A 13,958-nucleotide genomic window follows, 5' to 3' on the forward strand; every position below is an offset into this window, starting at 1 on the left:
AAATGAGCCCACCTGAATGCACTAGAAAGACCTACTATGTCATCCTTTAATCCACCGTCACTGACCTCCTGACACCTCAGGGGCCGCACAGGGAACCAGGCTCCTTCACCAACCCTCTGCTTCACAAGCTGCTCCACACCAGTTTCTTGGCCACTTCGTCTTCATGCCTCACACCGTCAAATGTGGGAGGCTCTGGGACTCAGTCCTAGGACCTCTTCTGTATCCGTGCTCACCCCTAGGTGCCATATGCAACGCCACACTTCACGTGACATCACATACTGGCATCATAACACCCGCATTTTTAAACTCCAACCTCTCCCCTTGGTGGTTTCGAGGGCATCCCAAATCGATCACGGCCAAACTCACACTTAGGACACTCCCCCCAAGCCTGCTCTTCCCACACCTTATCCATCTCAGGAAAGAGCAACTCCACCCTTTAGTTGCTCAGACCCAAAACCCTACAGCGGTCCTTGACTTGTTCACATCCCACCTCTAGCCTTGATGGCTCCACCTTCAAAACTGTCTACAACCTGAGCACTTCTCACCATCTCCACAGCCACCTCCCTGATCAATAGCGGCAGCCTCCTCACCGGTCTCCTCCCTTCCATCCTGGCCACACCGATCCTTCTAGAGCAAGTCGGATGATGTCACTGCTCTGCACACAGCACACAGAGTACCAAAGTTCTCACGATCACGTACGAGGCCCACTGCAAGCCGGCCCCCACTCCCATCACCTCTCTGTCTTCATGCCCCGCTAGGCTCCTCGCATCAGGCACACCCCCACCTCAGGGCCTTTGCACCTGCTGTTCCATCTGCGCATTCCCTCGTGGCCCGGTGAAGCCTCCTCTGATCCTACGTAAAGTGCAACCACCCATCTACGCTCTACCCCTCACTGGCGCTTGACTGCTTTAACTTATCTCTATGGCACTTATCAGCAATCTGACATATTATACATGTGTTTGCTTACTTGTTTTTTGTCCATCTCCCCCATGAAGGCAAGGATTTTTACCTGCTTTGTTTACCTCCATTTTCCCAGAGCCTAGACTAACACAGACTAGGGATTCGTGCTGAATGAATGACTGAATGGGCCTCGATGCCATCTCCTATTTCCATGATGAAATGTAAATGTTGGGTTCTCAATTTGAGGTCCCAAAGCTTGATACAGGTATTTCCCTATATCTGTATTCATCCGTTATTCCTGCTTCACAAAGAGGTATCTCACTTCCTGCTTGAGCCTAAATCATCCACCTGGGCTCCTGGGCCTATATCCCCTCTTACCTCCTTAGAGACCTTATTCTAGCAACTTCTTTCTTTCTCTTACATTCTTTTTCTTATTTCTTTTCCCTCCATATTCAACCTCTGTTTCTCCTCTAAAAACATTCTCATGCCTCTTAGATTTACAAAAAGAAAAAAAGGAAAAAACAGGCTCTCAATATCTTGCTACCCTCTTTAGCTACTGTCGTCTTCCCTTTTATCACACAGCCACTTGAAAGAATAGTTGACATCCTGTCTGTACTCTCCCTGCACTCGCTCTTCACTCCTGCAGTCTGCTTTCTGTCACTCTCTATATGCCTTTGAAAATCCCTGGGGCCACCTAATTGGCACGCCCAGTGAACTTCTCCCAATCCTCTTCCTCGTGATCCCTCTACAGTGACACTGCGAACCCCCCACCCCTCCCCCTGGAAACCCTCCACCGTCTTCACTTCTGCGGTGACCCACTGTCCCTGTCTTCTCTCACTGTCCTGAACATTCCGTCTCAGTCCCCTTCCTCTCTCTTCTCCTCATGGCCATTTCGTCCTACTTTTCTCTCCATGCCCCCTGACACAGAGATCTCATCCATGCCCAAAGCTGTGACCTACATCTTTGCGAGGATGACTCCAAAATCAGTAGTTTTTCCACTCTTTCAAGCTCCAGTTCCAAATGTTTAGCTGCTTTCCATACATCTCTCCTACCTGCAGGCTCACCGTCACCTCCATACTCAACACAGGGAACACTGGCATCTCCGTCTCACACAAAATCCACTTGTCCTCCTAACTCTGGGCTGGTTAGTGGAACTAGCATTCTGCCCCTATTCGTGGAGCCTTAGAATAATCGTTGATGTCTTCCTCTCCTTCACCCTCTACATCCAATCAACTTGTAAATGCATTGGTTCTACCCCCGCGGCATCCTTGACACTTTTCTTTTTCATCTCCACGGTCAGCATCTTAGTGCAATCCCCCAACCCAGTCTACCTAATAAGCAACTACACCTCCCTAACTCAAACAAAGTCTCCTCTTTTGCACCCTTCCTGCCCAGATTCACCAGCTACATCTTCCTAAACTACAGCTTTGATCATGGCTTTCTCCCGACTAAACACAGTCATGGGTTCCTACATTGCCACCAGGTAAGATTCAAGCTCCTTGGTCTGGTATTTTAAGACCAACCAGAGGCAGGCCCCAGGCTACCTTTCTTGGCCTCTCACACTACCTAAATTGCTCTCAACCTACTATATCCCTCAAACACTTCTGCCTTCGTGGCTTCACTAAAAACCCTCTCTCTCCTATGACCCCACCCACTTTCAAACTCCCACTCATCTTCCAAGGCTCTATCTAAAACCCACACGCAACTCACTCCTCAAACTCCCCAGCGGATACTGATCTTTCCTTTTTCTTCATTCCCACAGAACTTTCCCCATGTCTCACTTATTAGGAATGACTTCATTTTAAAGTTCTAGTTCTTTTTCCCCTGACTAAACTCCAGACTCCTTTAAGGATAAGATTCACACCTGATTTCCAGCATGCACTGAAATCTCTACCTCTAGAGACATCTGAGATCAGTCCAGTCACATAATCAGGATCATACGGTAACATGAACTCGACAACTCTGGCTTCTATCTCTTTTTCCTGCCTTCTTGCACTGGCTAGGGTATCCAATACAATGTTAAATGATAGCAGTGATACTAGGCATGTTTATTTTGTTCCTAGTGTAACAGGAATGCTTCTAACCTTTCACACGCAAGTGTGATGCATGCTACAGGCTTCTGGTGCCTACCCTTTATCAGGTTAAGAAAACTACCCCTAGGTTCTCTGAGATCCAAGCTTAAATAAGATAGGAGGACCTGTCCGATCAAAGTGGAATGAGCCAGGGATATAGTATTAAGGTACAGAGGAGGTATTGAGCCTAGGGAAGAAAAGGCAGACCTGTGGGAGACAAGCCAGGAAAAACCAGATCAGGTTCATGGCCATGAAGAGGCTCTCCCTCGGGTCTAAGCTTCCTGAGTTACTCACGCTGAAGCTTATGTTCCAGCTTCTGGCAGAAGAATGTACAAGAAGCAGCAAGAAGCGGTCCTGGTCTATTCCCTGACTCCCATACTATTGCACGCGATGATCCTGACAGTGCATCTGTACCTACACAAGCACGTCAGACACTCTGCAGGGCAAACAGGACCGCTGACATAGGAAATACTTCCATAGCAGGGCATGAACCAAAGAGGTCCCTTCACGGCCCTGGGGACCAAACGTATCTGTCCTCTCTATGCATCTCATCCCTTCTCTGACTGAGGTAGAGAAGATGAAATTAGGGCTGGAGACAGAGATGCTGTACCAACGACGTCTCTCCCTTCCTGTGACTCCTTGGCATCCAAAGCCTGAGCAGCTAAGGATATGGATGTTGACAGTCAAAACCTCAGAAGCCGGTAGGAGAGAAAAGGGCTGAGGGGAGACGCACTATAAGATGAACACACTTCTGGAGCCATTCAGGTATGGCTTCCTTTAGAGCAAGCTCCAGGAGAACTACACAGAAGGGTTTTCTGGTGGGGGGGGGGGGGAGAGAATTCACTCTGTTTCCCCAGAGAATCTGCCCCCCAGATCCTGCCTATCATTAGGTTAGAGGGTTACCATTCATCGGGCCACCTCAACTCTGTAAAATATTAAGAGGGCCACATCCCTCTCCCTTGACCAAAATCTGTGACAAAGAAGCCAGGGCCCAGATGTGGGACAAAGCAAAAGACGGCAGCTCCCTGTGGACCACTCCATAAAGCATTTCACGTCTAGAGCTATAGAGCTACTCATCCCGTGTTTGACTCCCCACTAAAAGCAATGATGCTCTCATGGGCCAGCTCTCTAGGCGAGGTGAGACCCTGATTACCAACTTCCATGGTGTAAATACTTTCATGACGGCCAATTTGAAGTTGCTGACAGTGGAAGTGGGGACTGTGCTCTGCTCTGAAGTACAGCAGGGCATCTATGCCCCACACCCCAATCCTGAGCCCAACCCAATAGCCAGCTGGCCTGCCCTCAGCTACTTCCCCAAGCTCACTGTCCATCCCCAGGGAGGGTGTCTCCTCTCTCCTACAGCTGGCATGGTGACTCAGCTTCCCCTAAATTTAGGGAAAAGGGTGGAGGGCAGAGTCAGCCTCCCAGGCTCCTCTTCTTCTCCCTGAACTCCCACCACCCTGTCAGCTGAGGAGCTTGGCACAAGGTCCCCTAGCCCCAGTCTCTAGTCCATCCCCGCCCGGCCTTACCTCCACAATGAAAAACACCCCCAGGATTTCCCACCCAGTGTGGCTGCCCCCATGGAATGGTCATAGGCTTAGGCCATTAAGAAGGAAGGGAGACCTTCTGCTCCCTCCCAACATGGCTCTGCACACTCGGCCATTTCTTGCCTTTATCTCCCCAGTGAGCTCTCTGGTCACCCCATTCTCTCTCCTCTCTCCAGGAAGATGAGCCCATTCTCTGATAGGAAACAGAGTTTGGTTCCTCAGTGCCTGCTTCTCATACAGAGCAGGTCCAAAAGCCAGGACTAACAGGACAGTTGAACAAGAAGGGGACCTTGGCCTCCCCACCAAAATGAGACATATCTTGAAAGGACCCACCAGGGTTGAACACTCGGGTAGAGCCCAAGGCCTTTAGGACACCCTTTCTATCTTTGTTATGCCTCTGAGTCTACAGAGGCCTCCCTCCAGCCTTCTCCACACCTTGCCCCTGGGAACTGAAGTCTGAGGACAGCAGGCAGTTGCAGAAAGCATCTTCTCTCTGCATAGAGAATCTGTACTCCAGCCCCAAAGTCACCACTTCCAAGAAGCTTTCCCTGATTGCCCTAGGTAGTAAGCCTTGCTTTCCCTCCAGCTCTGGGGCTTTGGTCCCCACCTCTGTCACAGCACACTTTACATTCCTGCGTAGCTGTCCCTTAACTAGACGGTAAACTCCCTGAAGGCAGGAACTGAAAGACACTGATCTTTGAATCTCAATGCCTGGCTTACAGCCTAACAGACAACCAATGCAGGAAGGGACGGCTAGGACGAGGCTCCTGACAGCCTCTCCTCCAGGTCCAAGCGGCACCTGCCAAGGGGCGACGGCTGTGCCTACACCTCCTCCCCGCAGCGAGACCAACCAAGACCAAAGAGGGAAGGGGAGGGGATTCCTAAGACTGATGGCCCACGAGGCCCTTACCTGCTACCCGGTGGGCCACCAGCCCCTCCAGGTTCAGTGGCTCCTCTTCTGGAGTGTGGGAGGGGTCTGAAGTCACCTCCTTTGGTGGGAGCTGAGGCTGAGCAGTGAGGCCAGGGAGAGAGGCTGGGGGCTGCTGAGGCCCTGGAGGGCTATGGGTAGTTGGAAGGAAGGCAGACGAGGAGGAGGAGGCTGGGCTCTTTGGACGGAAACTCTGGTTGGGCCCACCTGGACACGGCTGATAATCGTAAGGTGAGTAAGCCCTGCCAGGGGGGAAGGACTCCAGGGAAGCCCGTGGGGCCGGCTCAGGGGCTCCCAAGGAATGCCCACTGGGGATGTAGCCAGATCTGGACTGGGTCAGTGGATGGGGCTGACAGGAGGAGCCGGAGAGAGGCTGGGAGGACAGCGGGGAAGCCCCTGGCCAGGCCCCTGGGACACTCTGGGACTTGTGCAGCGGGGCGGCGGCCGTCGGTTCCAAATCCAGCATGAGCATGTTGAGTGTTTCGATGGACTGCTCGATCTCCTGCTGGGAGGCTGCTCTTGGAAACTCAGGGAGGCCGGGGATGGGGGTCTCTGCCAGCGGCTGGGGGCTGGGCCTGCTGGGCCCGAGACTCTCCAAGTAGGCTCTATCCTGCTGGCGAGGAGGGGGACGAGGCTGCTGCTGCTGCTGTTGCTGCTGCTGCTGCTGCTGCCAGGAATTCAGGCCCCTCTGCACAGCCTCCCGGCTGCTGCCCCCACGGGCCGGAGCTGGGGGCAACTGGGGCTCGGTTTCTGGAAAGGACTGAGAGCGGAACATACCGCTGGGGTCATGGCCATAGTGGGAGGTGGTCATTGGCTGAGGCCAGGCTGGGTGGGGCCCCTCCCGCTGGTAGCCGGCTAAACCCTCCTGTGCGGAGTAGGAGGGTCGCATGGGGGCCGTGTGGCCAGCGTGGGCAGGCACCGACCGGCTGGCGGACTCATAGGCGTAGCCCCCACCGTTGACCATAGGTTCCGCGGGATAGGGCTTGTCCAGACCGTTGGTCAGTGAGGACAGGGCCTCTGGGTAGCCCCCCTCACTGGTGTTGGTGACCCCATCCAGGGAGGACAGTGTGCCCATGCTGCCCACGCTGTGCCCATCCTGGTTGGGCAACTCGTCATCCAGGATGTCCGTCTCCCGCTCAGATGCCAAGGCCCCACCGTTGACATGAACCTGGGCCGGGACGACATGGCGGCCAGGGGAGGGCACGGCAGGGCCCCCCGCTGGGCGGGACCGGAGATGCTGGCTATGGTACATGGCACCTTGCTTCTCTCTCTCTACGCCGAAGCCACTGAGCAGACGGTCCAGCTCCCGCTTCTCCTCAGGACTCAGGGCAGCAGGGGCACTGGAGGGGCCAGGAGCAGGCTCATCGGTCTTGTCTGTCTTGGTGGAGGCTGTGGAGTTGCCGGAGTCACTGCTCACGGAGAGGGTGTGCTCTACGTGGTTGGGGGTGGCCGACAGGACAGGACGCGTGGCATTGACGGCTCCGGTGCTGCCGTGCAGGGAGTCCTTCTTCTTCACCTTGGCATACAGGCTCCCGTCCAGAGGCCCCTGAGTGTGTCCCACCACCTCTGTAAGAGAGCCGCGGGGGGAACAACAATCAGCAGACGTCAGTGGGAGGCAATGACATCTCCTCCCCGAGGAAAGGAGCCAAGAGCTTCCGTTCCCTAGACCCTAAAATCTCCTCACACCACCCGAGATAGAGCTGAGGTCAGAGGATATAGGGGAGGAGGACAAAGGGACCCCTACCCCAGGCTCTTGGGCCCCAACACCCAGCTTCAGGGCCAAACAGCGAAGTCTAAGACTGGCTGGCGTGCTCTGGGAGCAAGATGCCCCAGTCCAAAGCCTGGCTCTGGTATCTCCCCAGCTTCCCAAAGACCTGGAGGTACTGGGTCAAGATGGAGTTCAGCCAAGCCAGAACTCCCCGTGCTTTCCCTCTGAATGCTGGGCTCACGGGCTTCTGGAAAGGGGGTTCAGGGGCCAGGGTGGCATGGGAAACATCTTAGGAATCCAGAACACAAAAGGAGATGTTCTCATCCAGGAAGGGTGTCCCCTGTGTCATTTTGTCTGCACACAGCTCTGGCGACCCCATGAGCAATACTTTCTCTGAAAGGAAAGAGTGAGCGCTGGGTGGCTCAGGGCCAAAGGGCTGACTCAGGAACGAAGAACTTCCCCACCCAGAGGGACTCGGTGATTTCACACCCTGTACAGTCAGCAGCCCAGCTTCCAGCCCCGACACACACACGCGCGCGCGCACACACACATACACACACGCACACACGCACACACGCACAAGCACCTCCCCTCCCCTCACTCCGAGGCAGGCCCCCAGCTGGCAAGAAAAGAAAGTCCCCTCCCAAAAACTGCACAAACTCCAGCCAGACACCAACAGTCACACACACACCAACCACACACGGGAAAACCAGACACAAAGACATCCAGAGACACACACACACCAGCTCATAATCACCCAAGTCGAACACCCAGCGGCCAAATCAAACGCCCTGGTGTGCTCTTGAGGTACACGAGACAGGTGACCTCGAGACGCCAATCACCTTGCTAGGCACCTTTACACGCACATTATTTCTAATCCTGTGAGTCAGCGAGTTTTACACCTACTTTAAGGATGGGAGAAACTGAGGTTCACAGAAGTGAAACCATTTATCTGCAGATACACGGTATCTGGTAAAGCGAGGATTTAAAATCAGAGATTTAAAATCACTTAAAAGTCAATTAAAATACAACTAAATTAAAAGCAAAATTGGAATCAGAACTTCAAAGACCATGCAATTTCTATTATTCCACATTCTCATATCACACACACACACACACACACACACACACACACAGTAAAATAAACACATAAAAGGCAGCAATACCCAAAAATAAATACTTAAATTTAAAGCCACAATCATTCCAGAAAATACAAGCTCCTACCATGCCCAAGGATAGGCCCTCAGGCCAGAAGTGGCAGCCTCTAAAAATAAACACTCATACAGAAGCCCACGGCCAAAAACAAGTGATCAGACAACCACAAAACAGGAACATCCTGATCAACACACACACACACACAAACCACAGGCCAACCAAATGACGTCACCGGGAGCAGGCACAGAGATGCCGGCAAGGCACACGGTCCACACACACCCCCCGGGGGCTGGATGCTCTGCCCATTCACTTAACTCTCCAGAACCATCTATCTGTCCCCAGTTTTCCCTGGGGCTTTGGGATGCCGGCCGGCAGCAGGCCCCAAGTGATAGGGGGCCAGAGTGTGGCCACAGCCCTAGGCTCACAGGGATGGGGCTGGTCTGAATCAGACACAGGTCTGAATCTCCAGCGGTCTGCTCCCTGTGCCAGGTCCCCTAATAGTTGTTAAGATGCAGATACAAGCATGGCTGCCTCTTCTAAGTGGCCTGTCACCGTCCGTAAGGTGTCGAAGCTACTAAAGGAGAGAGGCTGTCCTTCGTGCCATGTCCTCTAAAGAACTGGGCTCCTTGCTACACCAAATAAGAGACCCGAGCTGACTGCTTCCCTAGCCGGAAGCATTGCCGACAAGGGCTCTCCTCCACTCAGACTTCCGAGGGTGGTGCCGTGAGAGTGGGCCCCTCGCAGCAGTCAGAGGAGGCTGGAGGGCTGTCCTTCCTTCTCTCTGTGCCTGGAAAGCTGCTGGCACCAGAGAAACAGGCCCATTCCAGGGCCCTGGCCCCACTCTGCAGCTCACACTGCGAGACGCCAGGTGCCTTCCGGGCCAGGGAGCTCCTGCATCCCCTGCACCTCCTAATCCCCCCAAGCCCATGCTCACATGGTCTGGGAAGTGGGGGGGACAGCAAAGCAAAGGGTGGTATGTCCAGTACGCTCCCCATCTGCACTTAGGGTCTATGAGAACCGCTGGGTGCAAACCAGTGCAAACCTGTAAGTATCCTTTCCTTCTGGGAGAAAGTGGACCCACTCCTGCATCTCACTCAGGTTCATAAAAGAAGAGCTTTTGGCAAGAGAGCTAAGAGAGCGTTCCCGGAGGCAGGGAGGAAGAATTCACACTAATTACCACTACCTGATATCTCATCCCTTTTGGCCCCTTCATTGATTCTGACAATGTCAAAATTAAGCTCATTCTGCCATGTAATCTACCCCCAAGGGGTCCACTGTTTGCAGCAACATCAGGAACAGTAACTGCCAGGCCACTGAGGCTGAGTAAGAAAATGGAAGAAGTAAAAATTGTTGAACTAAATCTTTTTTGCAAAGTAACAAACGGAAATGTCTATTGCTGTCTTCTAAAAAGGAGCCAGCTGCTTCTGACCACCCAGTGCTGGCTACATGTTCCGGGCTCTTCTGCACCTTCACTGGTCTTCCTTTTCACATCAGGGGGAGACAGTGAGGAACCCCCAGACCCATCCCGGGTCTGTCTAGTCCCCGTGAGGGTTCACTGAAACCCCAGCGTGTCAGCATGACCCCAGCGGAGGCACGCACCCCCGTTCCTTCTAAAGGAGATAAAGTGCTCCCCGCACCCCACACCGGTAAGCACATGCCCATCATTCCCTTCTGCCCATCCACCGTGGCCGCGTTAGGTGCTATTTAGCAGGACCACAAGAAGCCGGAACATAGCGCTGGTTTCAATCTATTAAGGCAGGAAGGGCAAAAGAGAGAGGCAGGCAGAGTAAGGAGGAGGGTGAAACAGAGAGCCAGAGAAGAGGGGCTTTAGAAAGGTGGGGGGGAGATGGCTTTGAGGCTCTAAACCTGAGGGGCCACCAGATTCAACTCACAGTCCCAGAAGCCTCCAGGGGCATGACCAGTTCAGGTAAATCCTCTCAGTTGAGAGGGTGCTGGGCATCCAGGGGCAGGGAGCAGGGGGCAGAGGAAGAACCTGCCTGGTTGGTGGGGCCGTGGGGACAGGAGGAACCTGTCACCGGCATGGGTGACGGTGGAACAGAAAGCTAAACTTCAGGGGAAACTCGAGTTACAAGCAGCCCAGAGTGGAGAGCTCCCAGCCCCAAGGCCAAGCCAGCCAGAACGTCCTGTCTCATGGGCCTTCTCCCTGGCCATTGCTCTAGGGAAGCCGAGAAGCCTGCAGTCCTTTCAAGGCCCCACTTGCTTTGTCTGACTACATCTCCTGGCTCTCCCCAGCAGCTGCTCCGAACCCGCACTCCACCCTCGACGCTGAGCTTGATTGCACCAAGAGGCCCTTATTCCACAGCGGCCGTACTCCAGATGTGTGAGTCACGCTTTTGGAAAGCCCTGAGGAAAATCCCCAGCTGACTTGGATGTGGACCTACTCCCTAGGCTCCTGCCAGCAGGCCACGGAGGTGTGTGCGGTGCTAGAAGGCGCGGCACAGGCCAGGATGCAGGGAAGGAGGGACGCATCCATCCCGTACGCTTCAACCAGAATGAAAGAAACACGGGTGCAAAGGTGATATGGGTTTAGGGCAGGTGTTTCCCAATTTTGATGTTCATAAGCATCTCCTCCAGGGATTGGTTAAAAACATGTAGATTCGGGGGCCCCACCCCCAAAGATTTTCACTCATAGGTCTGGGGTGAGGCCAAAGAGCAGTGTATTAGCTCTCCCAAGGTTCTGGGGCCCACACAGGTGGATAACATCTTGGGAAACCCTGATCCCGGTGGTCAGCACTTTGGACTCTGAGATTAAGGATCCTCACTTCTCTTACTAATGTCTAGTGGAGAAATTTTCTTGTTTAGATGTCAGGACAGATGGCCTGACCATAAAGAATAAAAGGTGCCAGGGGCACCGGGGTGGCTCAGTAGGTTAAGCGTCCGACTTCGGCTCGGGTCATGATCTCGCGGTCCGTGAGTTCGAGCCCCGCATCGGGCTCTGTGCTGACAGCTCGGAGCCTGGAGCCTGTTTCAGATTCTGTGTCTCCCTCCCTCTCTCTGACCCTCCCCCATTCATGCTGTGTCCCTCTCTGTCCCAAAAATAAATAAATGTTAAAAAAAATTTTTTGTAAATAGCAAAAGGTGCCAGGCTGATCGAGTGCAAGAAAGAAGTTTCCTTTAGTGATGATTCAGTGAGGAGCGACCCCTCCTTGTCTAACCTGCAGACCTGTTTTGAATAGTGAATGATTTATTAAGGTTTTCAGGATGGGGCCTTTCATGATAAAAAGTCTTTTGGGTCCACATCCAGCAGAATAGCAATTCATTAAAATATATTGCCCAGAGCAGTGATGACCAACCCTTGTGGAAGAAAATCAATGCCGTGCCAATAGGAAGAGGCACCGTGCCCACCGTGGACACAGGTAGCTCAGAGGCAGACCGGGGCCCCCGCAGACCCAAAGGGAATCTCAGCTCCTTACACACAGGAGTGGAGCATCAAAGGCCATGTGTGTCCAAGAAGCAGGTGAGCTTTGGGGCACCCGGGTGGCTCAATTGGTTAAGCATCCAACTCTTGGTTTCGGCTCAGGTCATGATCATGATCTCACGGTTCATGAGATCGAGCCCCATGTTGAGTTCTGTGCTGGCAGTACGGAGTTTTCTTGGGATTCTCTCCCTCTCCCTGCCCTTCCCCTGCTTGTGTGTGCATGCTCTCTAAATAAATAAATAAATAAGAAGTGGGTGAGCTCTGACAAGGGCTGAGGCTAGGCCAAGAAGCAGCCTGGAGAGCAAGCTCTGGACGTGTTAACCTGTTAGCCACAGACTCTCCCTCGGCCATGGAGGGAGCCAGGCTGGGGCTAGGACCAGGGCTATTGAGAAGCAACAGTGTAAGAGCCAGAGGAGGGGGCTGGCTAGGTAGCAGGGAGGCCACAGAGATAAGGTTCTGGAGAGAAGGCAGAGGAGATGTACCCCTTCCCACCCCACCTTTGTGCCAGATACACCCCGTTACTCCAAAGGATGGTCCCCATCTTAATGGCAAGTCAGCTTGCATCAACCATTTAACCACACAGAGCCCAGCCTCCAAGCCTGGTGACTGAAGATTCAGATGCTCACTTGAAGGTTTGCTGAGTGACAAGACTCAGGAGCTACGTACCGTAAGCTAGAACTGGGACATCCGGACACTATTCTCCTCTCTCTCTATTCCTCTTTACCTATTTTAACAGCTTCCATCACCCACAGAGTAAAGCCCAACCCACCACTGCTGGACTGCCAGACCTCTTCTCATCTGGCCCTTGTCTGCCTTTTGAAGCCTCACCTTCACTGTCCTCAATACTCCAAATACCCTTCAACGCAGTCAATATTCATATGCTCTTTCCTCCTCTGGGCCTTGTACATGCTGTTCCTTCTCCTGTAAGATCCTTCCTTGCTTTTCTTCCCCAAAGCTCCCAACTTCCCTGGAAAACCCCTTTCTCCTCCTTCAGGTTCAGTCTGAACTTCTTTGTGACACATTCCTCAACCTAACCCTTTTCCCACAGCCCTCCAGACTGAGATTAACCTCTTCTCTGCTCCTGTTGCCTTTTTCAGACAACTACTCTAACACCAACCTCCCTATTGCTATCCATGTGTGTCCTCCCACTAAGGTGAGGGCTCCTGGAGAAAAAGCCTTTGTCTCTCCCCACACACACCCCGGTCCAGTGCCTGGTTCCCAGAAGGTACCCTTCACAATATGTTCTACGTGAACAGTGCCTCTTGGACTTTAAGGCATAACCTGCATGGCTATTAGGACAGCTCTACAGGATGCAGTGCCTGGCACACATTATACGTTTCCTAAATGCTTCTTGCGTTATATTAAATAATCCAAAAACTTTTATATAGTCCTGTCAGCTACTGGGACACTCTTCTTCCACTGCCACCCAGGGACGAGAAAAATTAGAGGTTCAAGGTGGACCCAAGCTTCTGCCAAAGGGAAGAAGAAAGAGAACAGCACGAGAGAGGAGTGTTTACGTGGTTATTAGCACTGGCTGGGCACGGTGGAGGTGCCTGTAAGCTGGCTGAGCCAGAGCTGGACCCATGGTGTCTCTCAGAGGGCTCCGCAGCCATACTCCAGTCCAGTGGACGTTAGCTTTCTTAGGTAAGGACCCTTGGGGATAGCTGATGAAAGCCTAGACTAATTTCCAAACAAAATGCACAAACACAAATGTCGTACCTAATTTCAGGGGCTTAACAGACCCCTCCAAGTCCATCTATGACTCTTAAATATAGATGTATGCATCGAACAGGGTGCTGCTTCTGGGGATCCCTCTCTGGCACCCGGGATTCCGCCAAGAATGCCAGGCTCTACGAGAGACGGGAGAGCGCACCAAAAGGAAAATCTTCTGGTTGGGGGAGCGCAGAGGGGGTCTAGCCCAGAGCAACCCACTGAGTTGCGACCTGCCCGAGGAAGGCAAGGGTGAGGAGAGGATGGTGATGGACAGGGGCATGCAGAACCTCAGCCGCATGGCCCAGGCACGACCTGGGGTCCTCCTGAGACACCCTAGCAACAGTGGCAGGGATCTCCTGTGCCCCTGTCTGTGACAGCCTTAGCCTCCATCCATGCTGACCTCCCATCCCACAGCCAGCCAGGGACTGAGGCAGCCCTTTGTTCCTCCCAGCTGCAGAGAGCTCTGGAACATCTCCAGATGGGAACGGGCTTCCTC

The 13,958-nt window shown here is 53.2% G+C and overlaps 1 protein-coding gene across 9 annotated transcripts in view; it reads right to left on the reverse strand.

Annotated features, from left to right (window-relative positions):
• The window catches only part of TNS1 (tensin 1), a 192,710-nt gene that overhangs the window by 36,671 nt on the left and 142,081 nt on the right, over positions 1-13,958 (reverse strand). For all 9 annotated transcript variants that reach the window (XM_027050960.2, XM_027050969.2, XM_027050936.2 and 6 more), the window contains one exon: positions 5,430-7,013. In XM_027050960.2, the coding sequence (XP_026906761.2) occupies positions 5,430-7,013 (1,584 nt within the window). The remainder of the gene's footprint in view (positions 1-5,429; positions 7,014-13,958) is intronic.

The sequence above is a fragment of the Acinonyx jubatus genome, chromosome C1 (genome assembly GCF_027475565.1).
Source record: "Acinonyx jubatus isolate Ajub_Pintada_27869175 chromosome C1, VMU_Ajub_asm_v1.0, whole genome shotgun sequence".
Classification (NCBI taxonomy): domain Eukaryota; kingdom Metazoa; phylum Chordata; class Mammalia; order Carnivora; family Felidae; genus Acinonyx; species Acinonyx jubatus.